Below are 18,866 nucleotides of genomic sequence, written 5' to 3'. Positions count from 1 at the left end.
TGTCCATCAGAGGCGCTGTAGCAGGCCGCTGCTAAGAAGAAACAAGTTTGTTTTAATGCACTCTATTGTCTTACCAAATATTGTCATATCCTAACAAACCTTACTTTGTGGAGTGTAGATGAACACAAAAGCCGAAATTCCCAAAGGGCGGGCAGCGAGCAATGATTGTAAATGTGTTTCTGGCCATTTTTTTCACGGTTTTGCTGCATCCACTCAATAAAATAACATTTTTATATATTTACGGCAGGAAATATCTTAATGGAATATGATATTTATTTAATATTCTAATGATTTTAAATTTTTTATAATTTTGACCCATACCATGTATTGTTGGCTACTGCTACAAATATACCCGTGTTTCTGGTTTTGCAGTCCATGGTCACAATACAAAACATGCAAATTCGTACAAACATGGAGTTTAAGTCAACAGCATACTTTGGTGTAATTATATAGATCAGAATTGTGTGCGATCAAGCAGTCCAAACAAAATAAGAAAAATAATATGTGAATAAACCATGACCACAACCACTACGCCATGAAATCCCGGCAGTCTTTCACCCTAACCAAACAGAAGTTTACCAGAATACAGCAGCCACTTTTCCAGCCACAAATATCAACAATGCACGAAAAAGCTCGAACCGAATCAACAAAGCATATAGATGTTGGATGTAAAAAATTAACTGCCATGTATTCACACTAAGAGATCTCTAATTTTAAATAGACAAACATAAAAACCTCACTTCCAAGTCTCTGTTTAAATAGTCTTCAACATTTCTAAAGTCACCTGGAAGATATGGTGTGTCCACCAAACATCCAGCATCTTTTGGGACTGCAGTATTCTCAGAGAGATTCTACAGCGAGGTGCCGAGCAATACTGCAGCAATCAGGCCCGTTGAGCTTTAGGTCCACTGATCAGATTAGGTGTTATGAAGGTGACTCCGTTCTGCCCCATCCCTGCTGCCGCCCACTCGCCACATCACTTACCTGTCAAAAGGGCCAAGCCAAATAAGGAAATATGACATTTCACAGCGTGGCAGTGATGAATCGTGCTTGTAGTGACTTATTTTGTACAGATACCTTTGGTCAGGCCTGACTGATTGCGAGTGAAAAAAACACGCGGGAAGCCTCTGAGCTGGCGATTTCTCTGTCACCGTTTGATCTGTCAATCTGTCAAACAAATAGGGCTTCAGTGGAGCAACCCGAGGGGAGTAAATCCCTGTCTGTGGCAACACTACACCTTCGCTGGAGTCCTTTCGATATACAAGATGTTAAAAATAAGATCTGGATACATACCACCCTTGAATGAACTATTGAACTTGTAGGAAAGTTAACTTGAATTGAATTGTAATGAATTTCTCAAATAGTATTGATTCCTTAACATGTCTGTTGTTTACTTATACAATTTCATTATAGACATGTCAGACTAGCTGCTTCTCATAATGTACTGCAATAATCTTTGGGCCTGAGGAATCTAAATCTAATGCCTAGACAAATTAAGCTCTATCAAACAGCATCTGTGACATACTGTTGATAACCAGAGGGATTCATTTTTATGAGGGAAGAAAGGAAATGAGTCTGTTAAAATACACATTAATCATGTTTGCTGTAATACACTAACAAAATCTTTGGAGCAATGCATTGCACTGCATGGAATCAACATTATATCTGTCTTTTTGAAACATTACACACTCAAAATTTCAAAAATACAGCCACAAGATTTAATCATTACAGTATGTGTGATAAAAGACTGCTGTGAGAGGATGAAGTTGTTCTCTTCTGTTCTACGTTTTTGCAATTTTGTGCAAAACACAAAAAGTTTTGTGCAAAAAAAAGGTGATTTATTCCATTTTTATCGTAAACCTTGGTGGGCTGTGCTTGAACCAAGCATTTTACTATACCGTATGTCATACTGTGGATGGCTGTTGTATGTGACCAATAAAACCTAAGACTTAAAGCTGAAAAACAAAACAAATTCCTTTAAAAAATGCGTTCCTAAAACTAAATGTTTGATTTCTACTAACCGATGGACAAAAATGTTTTCTATGGTATAGAGCCTAACCTGAACCCGGACGACTTCACATGAGACTAACTGGAAGAGCACTTTCAAATATTAGCCTACATAATGCACAACCTGGGAAGTGCTGACAGTAATTCTTTAAGGATTACACTGATTCTAACAAACAGCGACCGCAGCCCACAGACCACACTGTGATATCCACAGTTGTGTAAAATTATGACTTTTTTGGGAATGATTTACCAGATTTCAATAAAAAACAAACAATTAGTTTTTTTAAACAAGCAAGCATTTTAGAGTGATGATTTATGAGAGAAGTAGGGGATGCGTTTCATTATGTAATCACATTTGCATATGTTTTTTAATTGTCCAACATCAGAATCCAAATCCTTGCAGTAAAGTCTCTATAGACATCAGCAGTGAGACAGAAAGAGAGCAAAAGCTGGTTTAGACTAAAGTCATATATGCTATAGCAGCACATTTTCTGACAGCAGTGTAAAAACTGTCTGCTCTGGCAAGACCTGTTTCATTGCACTGAGTAGCTTTTACAGTGAATGCCTCAACATTTCAAAATTTAGACTGAATTTCATCAACATGAGGACATATACAGTAGTATTGTAACAGAACAATATTTAATTCTATATATATCTTATAGTCTGAAACAATGGAATTAGAACACAATGACATTAATTAAAGGGATCATATGACAGAGCTGAAACAAATCGCTTGTTTGAGATGTAATGCAATGTGTATACACGATTTAAGGTTAAAAAAACAGTTTTTGCCAAATACCGTGTATGTTCCTCTTTGCCCCACCTCTCTGAAACGCGCAGATTTTTTTACAAAGCTCATTGCTCTGAATACCGAGTTGTGCTATGATTGGTCAGTTAACCAGTGCGTAGTGATTGGTCGAATACTGCAAGCGTGTGACGGAAATTAAATGTAATGCTCTTCCCATATTTGGAACATCAGGTTCCAAAGCAATAGTACTGACAGGCACGCCCACCTTACTTGCGAAAACGTTTGTCTGGTCTTCGTCAAATCATACCACGAACTGATTTGTAGGGGTGTGGTTACACGAGGCGTTTCAGGCAGTTCTAGGTGAGCAGTCGCTTTTAGATAGATAATTTTACACACCAAGACACATAAAAACGTGTATTCGCGCCATTAAACCCCCCATTGGTATCAGTTGAACTAAAAGTGTCTAATTCCTAAATGTGAAATAACCTATTAACTACAGTACATTGAAAATGTATATACCACGAAAAACAACTAAAAGTATACAATATAAAGCGATCAATAAAGTTACAAGTTATATTATCATGTATGTTATCATGTATATATCATGTATATATCATGCACCTTTTCTTTCAATGGCAACATTGATGATTAATTTACATTTATGCATTTGGCAGATGGTTTCATTCAAAGTGACTTAAAGTGCACTTTATCTATACATGTTTTTAACAGTATGCACATTGCCTGGGATCAAAGCTTTGTGTCAATAGTGCCATATTGTAACTTTTGAGTTAAAGGCATCCTCACTGGTATAGATGGTTTCGTCGGACACACACCCATGGTCGGAGTTAACTTTCGGTCTGAGTTTGGTTATCTGCCTGGCTAGTGTCTAGAAATATAACAATTTATCTTATATTCCATTAATATTATTTAAAATTGATTTTATTACATTAAATGAAACAATTAAACAGCTATTGATTCTTTGTGGACTAAAGCTTTATTTGTAAAGAATGTGGCGACGTGGATCAATCATACGTGAACTCCAGACCGCCCTTTTCTAACCGGAGTACTCAGCTCAGCATCTAAAAACATTTTACAACAGTGAGGAAGCTCTGGCTGTAAATCTTTCAAATTTAGTTGCAGCCTCGTGGCTGGCAGACCTCAAAACATCTGAACATGACAACAGCGGCCATGCTCATTTGTGTTTAGAACAGAAACTTGGAAGAAACATTTAGATGGCATGAAGAAGAAAAATAACAAAGAAAATAAAAATGTACTCTCTTTTCAAAAACATGCATGGTAAAATCTCAGTATTGATCAAAGCAGACGCTCGCAGTAGTTGGGGTACATGTCTCTGTTTTGACCGTAATGAATAAAATATCATGCAAAGAGTGTGATTATGCCAAGAGAATGTTATCTCTTTCTTCATATGAGTAATAACGGCCCATTAGTGCAGCTGCAGGTTACTCATTACTGTGATTGTCTGGGAAATGAGGAGCTTGAGAATCTATTTGTACTCTAATTGTTGAGGGGGTGAGGACGACCTCGGCTGTGCGGGGCCCTGTATGTTTGGACTTCTGTGAGAACAATGGAAGATTTTTCTGTCTCTGTGGCTCATTGGACTATAATCTGGGTTTCTGCCTGAAAATCATCCCACAGAAACCACGAAAACTCAATGTGGCAGCAGGTATTGCGTTTGGAAACACACGCAGATGAATGCATCTGAAAGAACTTTCTAGATACTGTATGTGCCAAATTACCCATGCATCACTACTTGGAGTTTTTCCCTACTATCATTACTCCTACCTCCTCATTCTTGAAGGGATAGTTACCCAAAAATATCAAAATTCTGTCATCATACAATATAATCATACAATCCTCATGTCATTTCAAACCTGTATGGCTTTCTTTGTTCTGCAGAACACAAAAGAAGATCTTTTAAAGAATGTTGGTAACCTAACTACGATAGTACCCTTTAACCTGCATTGGTTTCTAAAATCTTCAATTAATCTTTTTTTGTGTTCTGCGGAAGGAATAAAGTCATACAGATTTGAAATGATAAGAGAGTTTTTTGGGTGAACTATCCCTATAAGAACGAATCCAAATTGCGTTAAGGAAACGTGTGCTATTAGCTTTCCAAAGTGAAAAGGCTTACATTTTTTATAAAAAAACAGGTAACTTAAAAAAATTACTAAAGTGCATTATCAATATCAGCACTGATCATTGTTATGCTTTGTGTTCCTAATTATAATCAAGCTGTCATACTGTTGTTTTTAACTTCCCAGTGATTCCATAAACATGTGCAGACCGCTGCGGCACCTTTTATCTTAGAGCCTGTGTGCAGTTGGCTTAGTTAATTGCATCTCATTTCAGCAGATTGCACATTCGTGACTACCCAGAAACTCCATTTGGTTATAATGCCTGGGGACTTGGCAAATTGAATTAGTGCTAAAATAAAAAGAGCCTGAGAGAGGTCCCAAAGAGAGGCAGAGGAATGAAAAAAGAAAGGTGAAAAGAACAAGTCAGTGGTGTTTTTCCATATCAGCCGTTTTCCCATAATCTTATATTCTTATGACCTCAACTACATCATTCAAATAAATGCGATATAAAATGAATAAAAATGTATGAAAGATATAAAAAATAACAAAGCCAAATGTTAACTTCGCTTTATATTGACATACAATAGTACAATATTGCGCATTCTCAGCTGACAAGCTTTTCCATTGGCTTTTTTTTGTCTAAATAAACATTTTGACAACAGTAACCATCATTTTTTACCGTCTAGTATTGTTTTGGTTTAGTACTGTCTGTCACCGAAGCAGGTGGGACGTTAGGATACAGATTGTACAGTGATACCCTTCAAGTAAGGACATTAAGATCAATTTTTTGAGTTTTTGGAGTTGATGCAAAAATGCAAATTGTGTCATCATTTACTAACCCTCTTGTCATTTCAAACCTGTATGACTTTCTTTCTAGAATATATTCTGAAGAATGTATTACAGGTTTGAACTGACATGAGGGTGAGTAAATGATGATACAATTTTCCTTTTCCGGTGAACAATCCCTTTAATAGCACATTAAAACCACTTCTTGCATTACTGAGGTTGTAACAAACCTCAGTCCTCAAGGGAGCCATAGAGTAACCTAAATGTCTGTGCCATTAAGGTGCCGAGTAGAAGCATTTTTATGCTCACATAATTGCGTAGATTTTCGTGTCTTGTGTATATGTGCGTTAGCTTTTATACAAGCCCAAGCATTGGGAGTTTCAGCAAACCTTTTACTTTCATAACACTGTGCTTTTCAAAGCCCCAAAGAGAAGACAAGTCTAAGAGAATGACAAGAAGAGAACCGTCACTCCCAGATGAGCTGGCTGCAACTCTCCATTCCCATCAACTGTAAGGGTGTCCCTTGATCCGCTCTGACATGGCTGACCTTTCCAGGTCCTGTGCTGCACTCGCACTGCTCCGTGCCAGGCTGAAAAAGCCACACCATGCCAGAGAAACCAGGCCACCGCATTGCCGGCCCACCATCTGCACCAACCAGCCCTGCATAACAATCAACATTATTTCAGGTCATTAGATAATGCATTACCACTGAAGCAAGTTCAAGTGTGAATTCTGCATTTTAAAACCGAAAAAATATGAGGATTATATCCATGAATGTCCACCTCTACACGCAAAGTGATCCATCTTAACTGTGATAAACCGAGCCGGTATATAAAAATGAAATTTTCATATAGTAACCACTTAGCGCATGCGGTTCGGAGAGCAAAAGTGCCTGTTGTCAAAAGAGATTTATTTGTGTCTCCTGCTGGATATTTAGAGAAGCAATGTGAACCGGCATTTTGAAAGTACATAGAGCGAGAGAGAGAGAGAGAGAGAGAGAGAGAGAGAGAGAGAGAGAGAGAGAGAGAGAGAGAGAGAGAGAGAGAGAGAGAGAGATTTAACATCTTTATTACAACTCTGTTATTCATTCACGTAAGAGGATACAAACAACTGAGTTAGGAAAAAAAAATTTTTAAATAAATAAACTCACAATAGACTGTTGAAAATCAAAACATTGTTGATTATGCTACAAAGAACACCTTTTATACCCCACTTTTGCTCAAACAACATTAAATTCTTTGTTGCATTGTAATATCGAAAATCTACTTGGATTCTTGATTTCAACAACTTTGACAAGAGCAAAACTACATCTACATCAGAATCTGTTTCGATTTTGCTTCTTCTACTTACATAAATTGACATTTTTGCTTGTCCCAAAAAAAAGTTAAATAACTGGCATTCATAAGAGCGTTTTCTTGAATACTTAAAACCACAGATAAAGATCTCTAAAGAGAAAACTTCATCAAACAGTTTAAATAGACCTTGTAAAAAAGTAAACAGGTGCTTTAATCTTATACAATGCATAAAGGTGTGAAACACGGTTTCCCTTTGTGAACAGAAAGGACATTCCTGAGTAACTTCATGATTTATCACTGAAACAAACGCATTAACGGCTATTGCCCCATGCAAAACTCTCCATTGCAAGTCCCCCGTTTTCTTAGGCAATGGTGACTTATAAAGTGCCCCCCAATTAGGTCTTGTGTTCTCGCTTAAATGTAAAACATTGCGCCATGGTGTATCTACTTTACCATCAAGACTCTTCTTATTGAAAGCTTTAACACAACACTCATACATAGCTTTGCTGGATGCTTTCTCCTTTCCCAACAACATTATGTTGTTAAAGTTCATTAAAAAACCGTCACACATTTCTAAATCAGGAGCTAACGACAAATTCGGAAAGGGATCGTCCTCCTTAGGTTGAACCCACCCTTCTTGAAAGTCCTTTATCATTATTAACTCCTCTTTGGTGATGACTTCTTTCCACTTAGCCAATAGCCGAGTTGCCACCCGTGTTGACCTCATCTTCAACCTTTCTTCCATTGCTTTGGAGTCAGATAGATCATGTCCAATTATACGGATTAGACTTCCCAGGGTAGTGATACGAGATTTAATGAGTAAGTCCATCAAAGCAGGAAAGCCTCCTTCATTGGACACATCCAAGCGCGAGCCACAAATCAACGGTTCTTGAAGAGTCCAGTACAAAGAGTCAGTTTTTTTACTTCTCAAAACTGTGAAAAGTGTCCATACTTTGAATAAATTACAATAAAAAATCGGTAACTTAGAAACAGAGAGCTTCTTAAGGTTCATCCAGAACAAAGACTTGTCTAAGCCCAACCCTTCAAAGTTCCTCAAAATGATGGAAGCGACCAAAGTCCAGTTTACATTTAGAGAGCTCTCCAACAGCCTTTGTACATACTTAAGCCGAAACGCTGCCACTCTGCTCTGTAGATGAACCAAGCCTTGTCCCCCCTCATTCTTTGACAGATATAAAACACTTTGCGGCACCCAATGTAAATTGTCCCAAAAAAAATTGACTAAAATAGATTGGATTTTTTTCAGGAGGAGAGCTGGTGGGTCAATACATACTAGACAATGCCAAAGAGTAGAGGCTGCTAAATTATTAATAATTAAAACCCGTCCTCTATAAGACATATTGGAAAGTAAAAACTTCCACTTATTCAAACGCCCCACAATTTTTTCTTCTACCCCCTCAAAATTCTTCTTTACAGTTATCTCGTTTCCCAAATATACACCTAGATATTTAAAACCATCTCTGTTCCATTTTAACCCTGCAGGAAGACTGGGCTGTCCACCCGGCCATTTCCCCACCAAAATAGCCTCACTTTTATGCCAATTTACTTTAGCAGAGGAAACAACCATAAAGTCACTTAAAATCTCTATTATCTTTGACACATCGCTTTGTTCTTTGATAAATAAAACAATGTCATCAGCATAAGCTGATACTTTAACCACTTTCTCACAAGTTGGAATAATAACACCCTTTAAATCTGCTCTAAATTTCCGTAACAAAGGTTCAATTGTTAAGCTATATAGCATACCGGAAAGAGCACAACCTTGCCTGATCCCTCTAAATACATTAAAGGGGGCACATAAGTCACCATTTACCTTCAACAGACTTTCAACATCACAATATAAAACTTTCAACTTATCAATGAAATTTGTACTAAAACCCATAGCTTCTAAAACCTCCCATAAATAACTATGTTCGATCCTGTCGAACGCTTTCTCCTGGTCTAATGAGATCAAACCGAAATCCACATCAAAGAGCTTGCTGATGTCGAACATATCCCTAACAAGAGAAATGTTATCAAATATTTGCCTACCTGGCACACAGTAGGTCTGATCAGTGTGAATGACTTCTTCCAAGACCGCACTCAATCGATTTGCTAGTGTTTTGGATAGAATTTTATAATCACTGCACAACAATGACACAGGCCTCCAGTTTTTTATTTCACTCAGGTCTCCCTTTTTAGGCAGTAAAGTCAGCACTGCTCTACGGCAGCTCAGTGGTAACCTTCCACTGCTTAGACTTTCTCTAATAACCGCATGCAAATCAGCACCAATCTCAGGCCAAAACGACTTGTAAAAGTCTACAGATAGGCCATCTACTCCCGGTGCTTTGCCACATTCCATGCCTTGAAGAGCTTTCCTCAGCTCCTCCAGTGTTATTTCTTTACAGAGACCGGCATTTGCCTCTTCAGTTACCTGAGGAAGATCCTCAATAAACACATTAGTGTTTGGCTTGTGTATCAGTTCACTGCTATACAGTTCCTTATAAAATTCTACCGCTCTCTTACGGATACCTGCAAGGTCCGACAAGAGTACACCATCCTTGGAACGCAGAACATGTATCGATCTTTTTTGGCCATTTTTCTTTTCCAAATTAAAAAAAAACTTGGAAGATACATCCATCCACTCTATGTCCTTAAACCGGGATCTGATCAGAGCCCCTCGTGCTTTCAGATCTAAAATTTCTGACAATTCTTTGTTCTTCCCCTTTAAGACATCAATAAGCTCTTGATTCTGTCCAGTTCCAATAGATTCTTGTAGTTTCTTTATGTCATCTTCTAGAATTGTCATTGAAAGATTTGTTTCTTTAGTGATGTTGTAAGCATACTGTTGACTCAATTGTTTAATTTGCGTCTTTCCAAAATCCCACCATTGCTGCAAAGATTGAAAATCAGATTTAGCGGTTCTAAAATCCTTCCAAAACAACTTAAAAATATCCCTAAATTCCATATCCTCTAAGAGGCTGTTATTGAAATGCCACATTGCACTCTTTGGTTTTATGGAACCTAGAGTTACAAAACACTGTACTAGGCTATGATCCGAAAAGCCAACTGGAATAATGGAACAATCTCTAAAAAGATTGAGTTGATGACTTAAACCATAAAATCTGTCTAACCTTGCTAAAGATAACCTATTATTATAAGAATGAACCCATGTATATTGTCTCTGTGTCTTGTGAAAGTTCCGCCAAATATCTACAAGATCATGTGTTTCTAAAAGTTGTATCAGCCTTCTTCGAGAAGCCATGTGAGGCTCAACATGATTTCTATCCGAGGCAACTTCTGTGCAATTAAAATCTCCTCCGATTAAGAAAAAGTCTTCAGTATTGCAATCACTTACTGCTGTGCATAATGTATTTAGAAAAACCATTCTTTCAACTGCATTAGTAGGAGCGTAAACACAACCAAAACAATAAAATGCATTTTCAAATTGAGCCCTTACTTTTAAAAATCTGCCTTTTATAACAACTTCTACTTCATAGGAAATTGGAATGGAGTTTTTAGAGAATAAGATAGCAACACCACCACTTAAAGATGTATTATGACTAAAGATGCTTAACCCATTAAATTCTCTTGCCCAATCTTCCTCATTGGTTCTATCACTGTGAGTCTCTTGCGCAAACAAAATGTCTATTTTCTTTATTCTCATTAACTCGTACAATTCAAACCTTTTCCTCCCTTCTCGTGCCCCATTTAAATTCAGGGAAGCAAAGTTTAATTCTTTCATAAGAGAGAAGAAGAGGATACACAAGACACAACAAAAAAAAATAAAACTCATCTCATAAGCGTAAATTTAAACATTATTTACAGCTTTACTTTCTAATTGAAGATGTACTTTTGTGAGAATTTTCCTCAGTCTGTATACCTCTTGATCCGTAAAAAGTCCCTCACTTTTAAAAGACTTAGCTTTTTCTAAAAATTGCTCTAAATCAGGGAAATACTCAGTGATGCGCACATTTCTTGCATTCTTTGTTACTCTCAAAAAGAGCTTCACGTCGTCTACACTGTACGACTGCTCAGAAGACTCCTCGTTCGTGTGCTCAAAAGTAACACTACATTCTGAAACGTCCGTGTCACTTTCAGTATCAGTTTGACTGTTCATGGGCTTTCTAGATTTGCTGGAGTGGCTCTGTAACATTCTCCTCTTTTGTGGAGTTTTAAAAACACATTCATCCTCTCCCTTAGAAGCCTGACTCCCCTCCAGCTCCATAGCTTGACTCCTTCCTGAGCTCTGCAAATCACCATTTAACGGACACCTTTCAACAGCGACAGAAGTTTCTTCTCTACCTGCCACTGACTCTATCCCCTTTTGTTTCAAAACTGCAGCATCACCCGATGAGCCTGCTAAGCCTGCATCTTCAACAGCAGTCTGAACATTAGTTACCCTATCTAAAATCACATCTGCTGTTGTCGGCACGTCACTATTCGCAGTCTGTGCTAACGGCACACTGTCGCCTTCACCCACTTTTTCAACCACAATCATTGGAGTTTCACTATTAGAATTAGCATCCTTTCTTGGGCAAGACCTTACCAGATGTCCCATTTCACCACAACTAAAGCATTTCATGCTATTCGTCGTGGCATAAATTACATATTTGAAATCGTCATGACTGAAGTTAAAAGACAAATCCAGATCTTCTCTATTGTCCTTTAAAACCATGTACACAAACCGTCTAAAAGACACTACGTGCTTCAGTAGTGCTGATTTACAACCAATTTGCATCATCTTAATTGGCGAAAGCAGTCTGCCGTGCCTTTCCAACAGCTCAACCAGCACGTCATTTTTAATAAATGGGGGCACGTTTGATAAAGTCACCTTTTTGGACGGTGACGACAGTGGTAGCACTGGAACAAAAACATTGTCAATAACAACTCCACTTTCAACCACCATGTTCGCTAACTCAACGGTTTTCAAAAACACAACAACCGCGTTATTCATCCTTGATGCCGACAGAACGTTTTCACAGCCAACCACCTCCCCAACAGCTAAACTACACTCTTCCACAGTAGCGTGCAGACTTATTTTCACAGCGTGCCGCCGTGTGAGGAAATCTAACGACCTCGCGGCCGAAGTCATCCTGCCAGTTATTGAGAACTGGCAGAGAGACAACAAAACGCTATCTTGATACTTTTAAACCAGTATACCGCAAAAACAAGATAACCACAGTAACAATAAAGATAGAAAAGAGTAGAAAACTTCCACACACTCACCACGCGTCTCACTCGCTCGCACAACAAACGCTCGCGCATGCGCACAGAGAGAGAGAGAGAGAGAGAGAGAGAGAGAGAGACAGCAATGAGTTTGTTACGTTTGGTCTTTGTGTATCTGTCGCATGCAGGCAGCAAACTCGCAGGAAAAGTCAGCTGACTCTGCAGAGATGAATCATATGGCTATGGACTCTTTTTGGGGTGCCAATGTGGCTGGATTTCGCCAGCATAATAATTCTGAATAGATATCTGAAAATGTCTTGAAGGCAGGCTAGCTCCTTCCCAGCTGTTTTAACACTCTTTAACATTTGATTAATTGCGAAAGGAGCAGACATTTTCATTCATTACAATATACTGAACCATGTAAAAATCGCTGCAGGCCAAGCAACTAATTAAGTCAACCCATTTACTTGGCAACTGTTTAAATAAATGACTGCCAAACAATACGAGGCAAGATTTTTATGAGAGCAGGACTAAACAAATACGGATACATTCAGTAGTGTCAGATATAAATCAAGAACTAATGTTAGATCAGCAGGTAGCAGGGATGACAACAAAAACGGTTTTATACGCCATTTACGAGAACAGCCTTCACAGGCACTAAAACCACATATGTCTTTTATTTACAGGCACTTATAAAAGGGAAAGTCTGCATGTTTTCACCTTATGAAGGCATAATTATACTTAGTAAACAACTGAAATAACTTTATAATGGCTTGCTTGTCCACACTGGCACTGTCAATTTCTTAAAGGAATGTAGACAGCTCAGCTAAGCTCAAGTTTATGATACCTCATTTAAAGTTCATTACAGCACGGGTTCTCCATCATGAAGATGAGAACAAAATCTGAGTAAATGGAAATTCCGGAAGAAAAAAGGGGCCACAGAGAGAAAATCCTTTAGCATTTGAGTCTTGTCCTCCAGTCATTTTGACTAAAACTAGTTATCTCTTTGTTTTGCATTTCAATGTGTTTGCCATATATCATGTTGGGTGATAAGTGAATTCCTGTTTTTTATCCAGTTAATAATATTACTGAGCTTGAGCCACAGGCAATAAAACCCAATTACACGTTTTCCTGAAAGGATCATGATATATCAAATCATGTGCTATATGTGAGGAAGATCCGTTTCAGTAAAGAAGACTAATGTTGGACCAAAAAGACATTTAGCAGTGATGAAGTCCAAGGAAAAAATGTATTAACCATAAATGCATAATAGAAAGGTGGGAGTCAATCAAACTGGCACCGAACAAAAAATAGATACTGCTGTCATGTCAGCCCAGACCCGGTTTGTGGATATAGTATTTTTGAACATAGTGGGCTAATCCATCAAGAGTGGTTGATCAATTTCTAAGGTTGAAATAATTTCTCATCCCAATGGCTGTCAGCTGTACGAGACCATATCTGAAGGGTGTTGCCAGACATCTGACTAAACCATTAAAGGTGTGGTCTACAGTTAACTGGTCAAGAAATGCCCACTTACACTATTTTATTAAAAAGATGGTAACTTTTATAACCTAAGAAAATTTTGTGCCAAAAGATTCTGTGGATGTTAAAGGTTCTATGAAGAACCATGGAGCCCGACAAACGGGAAAGTGTGGAAAAGACTGGATGAATGGCATGTACAGTGACCAACAAGTCTTTGTTTTCTTGTGTTATTCAAGGTTCGATAATTTCTATTTTCCTGGAGTATATAATAGACAGAAGTGGCACAAAAAATTAATAAATCTCAAATAAATTTCAATCTTACATGGACTCTCAAATATAAATGAAAAAATCTTTAAAAATGGCCAGTAATTGTTACAAATTTATAATTTAAATATAATTATATGTTTGGAATTGTTTTTTATTCCAATATAGAACAGAACAGAATAGAAATAGAAGAATATCAATTATACAATATCATCTCTAGTACTTGAAAAAAAACAATTGTGTTGTGACAAGTGTGTAAATGTAAAGTAAAACCCAGTGACAACTAATGTCTACTTAAATCTGAGTCAGACAACTTTTTGGACTACTTTTACTTTATGCAAAGTGACATGTAAATTGTAATTCGCTTGTAAGTGATGGGGTACCTCTTTCGCTTTGAAGATTTTTTTTTGTTCATAACCACAGGTACACAGTTGGTCAGTTCCGTCCAGTCTGCGTGCAAACCGCAACTCCAGCCAGTCGAAAACCGCGAGAAGAGCCAGGACTCCTGTTTACCGGGACGGTGGCAAGTGCATTTCTTCTGTCCCGGTTTGCAGTCGCACGGCTGCTCCAACCGAATATTCCTTACCAGATGCCTGCCGAATGTGGTGCCTCCTGTCTTCTGAATGTGCAAAAACACAATCACATCATCTCCCTTAATGTTGAAATCTACATCGCGTGCCAAATCTCGCTCCGTGAAGTTGAATTTGGACACACATTTAGGTAGACTGTCATCCTCCGAGTCCTGGTCCCGGTACATGTCCTCGGTGATCGGGTATGGAGTGGAGAGTGAACCGAATCCCACGAGTTTGTCTTCTGTCCTGAAACGACAAGACTGACTTCCTGCTGGGCAAATATACTGATACCCAATCATGAAAAAAAGAATGGCTAAAATTGGCATAAGAATCCATTTGTTAGGTTTATCATTCATTTTAACACGAGAAAAATCTTCACGCAGTTAGTGTGAATCATGATATCCTCTCCAGATCTTCCAGGACGTGTGATCCAGACCAAAGGACCCATGCCACATGTTGATATGGTAAAAGATGCGCAAAAGTGTGACATCCACCGAGAAGTCTTCACTTCAGCCTCTCTGATAAAGTTGCGCAAATTTCATTAAGCCACCAAACATAATACAAAGATCAATGCGATCTGTCTTAATGTTCCACAAGAGATGATTGCGGTAATGCATATAAAGACGGAGAAATACTAACGTCTTTCCTTTCTGTGCGCCCCGCTGATCCGCTGTGTTTTATCCATGCACTTGAGATGAGAGCCTGTTCTCAATACATCCCGCGACGCGTATCAGCGGGATGATGCGAATGATGTCAACGAGACACGATCCAGCGCATCAATGAAGAGGCAGTAACATCAGGACCACGAGCTCTTCTGTAGCACGCGCATACTTCATCTCCAAAAGTGTGACATCCCCGCCGGTACCCAGACCAGAGCTCTGGAATAAATCAACAGACGACTATTTTGAGAGAGTTCGTCGTGTGACTGCCATAACCCATTTTTCACTGCAATCTATCACGTAAAATAAGTGCTTTTGGAATTCCAAAAACATTCATTGAATTTTATTTATTTTAGCCTATTTACGCATTTTTTGTCGATCTTAATATAACCCATATTGCTTGCATTGGCTTGTGGGAATTCAAGTTTTTCTTTGGTAATTTATTTATTGACTGTGTTCTGCACAGTGATGTGTGTCGTGTAGCTAAAGATATGCTACAGTATCATTCTTTACTGTGGCTCATGCAGATAGCCAACTCTGCAGATTCCTTTCTTCTTAATGCGAGGCCTGACAATAAACTGTTCTGACTTTCTAAACGGATCGAACACCGAATAATCCTGTCCTGTCCACTTAGATAGAGTATTTTTGAAGAAGAAATCGCCGTATAAGGCTATTTCAGTACTGTAATTACTCATTTTTACTGTTTATCCAAAATGATTAAATTTTGTAATTAGGTAAGATGTTTATTTCAATATAATGGTTATGTTCAATTCGATGGCTGAATCGATATTTTTTTATGTTACACACCAAACCATTTTGTGTCAGAGCAGATATAAATCTATTTAATTGCGTCTTCTAGGAACTGCATTTTCACTTTTTTTTACAGTATAGTTCGTTTTACAAATACATAACAAACGCGAATAAGACCTAACGCAAGAATCGTGGCAGTGGGTGGCACTATTGCTTTTGCCACTAGTTTTTTTTTGAGAAACTCTGTTTTTGTTGTGTAGAGGCTGTAGTTGACTTTGCGGATCTAAAGGTTAAATGATATGCTGTTTGCATGTCGAAATAGAGCTACATACTCTATAGAAAGTTTACTTATGTGTCTCATACATACACATCTCCACTAAAACGCTGAAGCGCTACCTTAACATCCATTAGTTGTCCACAAAGATGCCTGAACAACCCAATCCAGCGTGCACGTTCCAAATCATGTTGACGTTTTGAGATATTTTACAGTTGGCATGATACACTATTAGCCGCTCAAATTTTATCTTGTATATTGTGATGTGTGTGGATTAAATGTGTATTTTCTCCAACGGTGGACGAGGACATTAAAGTTTCAGGACCCCTCAATGGCGGCGTCCTGTGTAACCGGGGTAATACAGCGGTTCGCCATCTGATGCTGTTTGTTTTTATATTCACAGTCTGTATCGTAAGAGCTTGGTCAAGTTATCGTTCTTGTTGAATGACATGTTTCTACGGGGAAAAGGCCGAGGGGGGTTAAACTGTACGTTTTGGGACTGTTGTTTCCTATTTTGTTGTTTATTCATTTGTAACAATAACCATTGAAAATGATATTCACTTTCATCTGATGTGCATAGCATAAAACGGAGAATGACGCTAATGTCTGCTTTAATTCAAAAGGCGGTGTAACAGTTGCGGAGCTATTTACTACATTGTAACGTTTTGTTCTATATACGTGGCGTTTGCTGAGGTAGCAATGCTTGTTTTCACTTAGGATTATTTTTTTTCTATACTAATAAATCTTTAATATATACAGATCAGTAATTCATACACATTTAAATATCAATATATGGTAGCTATTACTGCCTTTGTTTTTACCCAGGATAGGTTTATTTCTGGAAGTCAGATGGTTTAACCTTTACATTGTGTCACCTACTGTACAACTACAAAAAAGCTGTATGTCTTTTGACCAGTATTGCCCATGTTAAAAGAGCAAACCGTTAATTTAAAATACATTAAACAAGTATATGAGTATAAGTAGAGTATATGAGATAAGCCTGCTGTTTAATGACAGTATCCAATTGTTATAAAATTGAGTCGAATCAATGCAATGTTAATAAAGTGGTATGGTTTTACTCTTAGCTGTGATCATGAGGGTGGTCTTTGTTGTGCTGGTCTTGCTGAGGGTCCAGCATGTGCACTCGGCATCCAAAGGAGTAATTGCCAGTCTTCAGTCCAAATGGGCTACGACCCCTCTACTGCTGGAAACAAGGTGGGTGGGAATCATAATTGAATTTAGTGTCTTGCTGGTTATGCTTTATTATTTATACGGCCAAAAACCTGTAATATACAGCCGTGTGATAGTGTACTCGCGGTTAGTCCCTCCCTGCTAATGTACGCAGAGAGTGTGAAATAAAACTTGATGGCAGTAAAGAAACATGACTTTCCTTTGGCTTGATTTTGATCAACACCTTGGATTTACACCCGCCGTGATCTCTCTCCATTACTTGAGCTCTCTTGTTTGTATGTATTACTCCCTCACATTTGTCTTGCATATCTGTTTTTGTTCTGCAAATCTAATATTCTGCAGTGAGTTCATAAGAGAGGACGGTGATGAAAAGTTCTGGCAGTTTGTCGATACTGTGAAGGAGTTAACTGTTTACAAAAATGGAGGTAAAGACAGTGGCTGAAATTTCTGAAATTCTCCTCTGCTATGACTCATAACTGAACTGAGTGGCTTCTCGTTGCTTTCTTGTTGATGTCTATTTGTTTAATGGAATAATATTTCATTTGTACATGCATTGTTTATTATTACAATGATTGCTGTGCTGCCTTAATAAATTGCCAGGAAATATACATTCAAAAATAGCTGTATGTACGTGATCATGTAATGCGCATGAAATGTGTGTGAAAGTTAAATAAATGTTTACCTTCTGTCTTTAGAGTCTGTGAGGTCATATTATAATCTGATCATCAAGAAGGCAGGACAGTTTTTGACGGACCTCCAGGTCAACCTTCTGAAGCTTTCTCTGTCTCTCAGGGCTTATTCACCAGCTGTACATGCTTTCCAACAAGTACGCCATTACATACAAAATTCAAACTTAAAGTTATGCAACTCATCTGTATTTTCAGAGTGTACATTAATGCATTGCATTCAAACTCATAATTGTGACATTATTAATTTGCTTTGTGGATTACTTTTTTAGGCAATAATGTTGATCATTTTCTCATTTTCTTTAGATAGCAAGTGATGAACCTCCTCCTGATGGCTGCTCTGCTTTCTTAGCTGTCCATGGTCAACATGCTTGCAATACCAAGGACATAAAAAAGCTCCTGAAGGCAGCAGCAGGCAGGTAATGCTTACCAATGATTTATTGTGGTTGTATAAATTAGTCATATATGGCGTGTAGGCATACTTGATTTAAAGGGATACTTCGCCCAAAACATTTAATTCTGTCAGATTTTACTCACCTTCGAGTTGCTCCAAATCTGTATAAATGTCTTCGTTCCGATAAAGACACAGAGAAATATATTTGGAAGAATGCTTATAACCAAACAGATCTTGTCCCCATTCACTTCCATATTAGGAAAAATGACTTAATAATGTTTTTGTTCTGCTGAACACAAAAGAAGACATTTTAAAGAATGTAGGACAGCAAACAGTTATGGGGGCACTTTTGACTACCATTGTTTTGGTCCTACTATGGTTGTCAATAGTTGGTTTAAACCATTCTTCCAAATATCTTTCTCGGTGTTCATCAGAACAAAGACATTTATACAGATTTGGAAAAGGTGAGTAAATTAAATTTTCATATTGGGTGAAG

The 18,866-nt window shown here is 38.0% G+C and overlaps 2 protein-coding genes across 4 annotated transcripts in view; one reads left to right on the top strand and one right to left on the bottom strand.

Moving 5' to 3' along the window:
- The window catches only part of hs6st3b (heparan sulfate 6-O-sulfotransferase 3b), a 55,414-nt gene extending 40,220 nt beyond the window's left edge, over nt 1–15,194 (bottom strand). Inside the window, exon 1 of the mRNA XM_079465175.1 lies at nt 14,228–15,194. Within this exon, the coding sequence (XP_079321301.1) occupies nt 14,228–14,772 (545 nt within the window). The 5' untranslated portion in view covers nt 14,773–15,194. The remainder of the gene's footprint in view (nt 1–14,227) is intronic.
- Nucleotides 15,195–16,402: 1,208 nt separating this feature from the next.
- The window catches only part of uggt2 (UDP-glucose glycoprotein glucosyltransferase 2), a 33,650-nt gene continuing 31,186 nt past the window's right edge, over nt 16,403–18,866 (top strand). Inside the window, exons 1-5 of one of the 3 annotated variants that reach the window (XM_079465108.1) lie at nt 16,403–16,585; nt 17,185–17,314; nt 17,633–17,715; nt 17,986–18,116; nt 18,283–18,395. In XM_079465108.1, coding sequence (XP_079321234.1) covers nt 16,549–16,585; nt 17,185–17,314; nt 17,633–17,715; nt 17,986–18,116; nt 18,283–18,395 — 494 coding nt within the window. In that variant the 5' untranslated portion in view covers nt 16,403–16,548. The remainder of the gene's footprint in view (nt 16,586–17,184; nt 17,315–17,632; nt 17,716–17,985; nt 18,117–18,282; nt 18,396–18,866) is intronic. The other 2 variants (XR_013787167.1, XM_079465107.1) reach the window with 2 other exon arrangements.

Source organism: Barbatula barbatula (genome assembly GCF_947034865.1).
Source record: "Barbatula barbatula genome assembly, chromosome: 9".
Lineage (NCBI taxonomy): Eukaryota > Metazoa > Chordata > Actinopteri > Cypriniformes > Nemacheilidae > Barbatula > Barbatula barbatula.
This window is presented reverse-complemented; position numbering and strand designations above follow the sequence as displayed.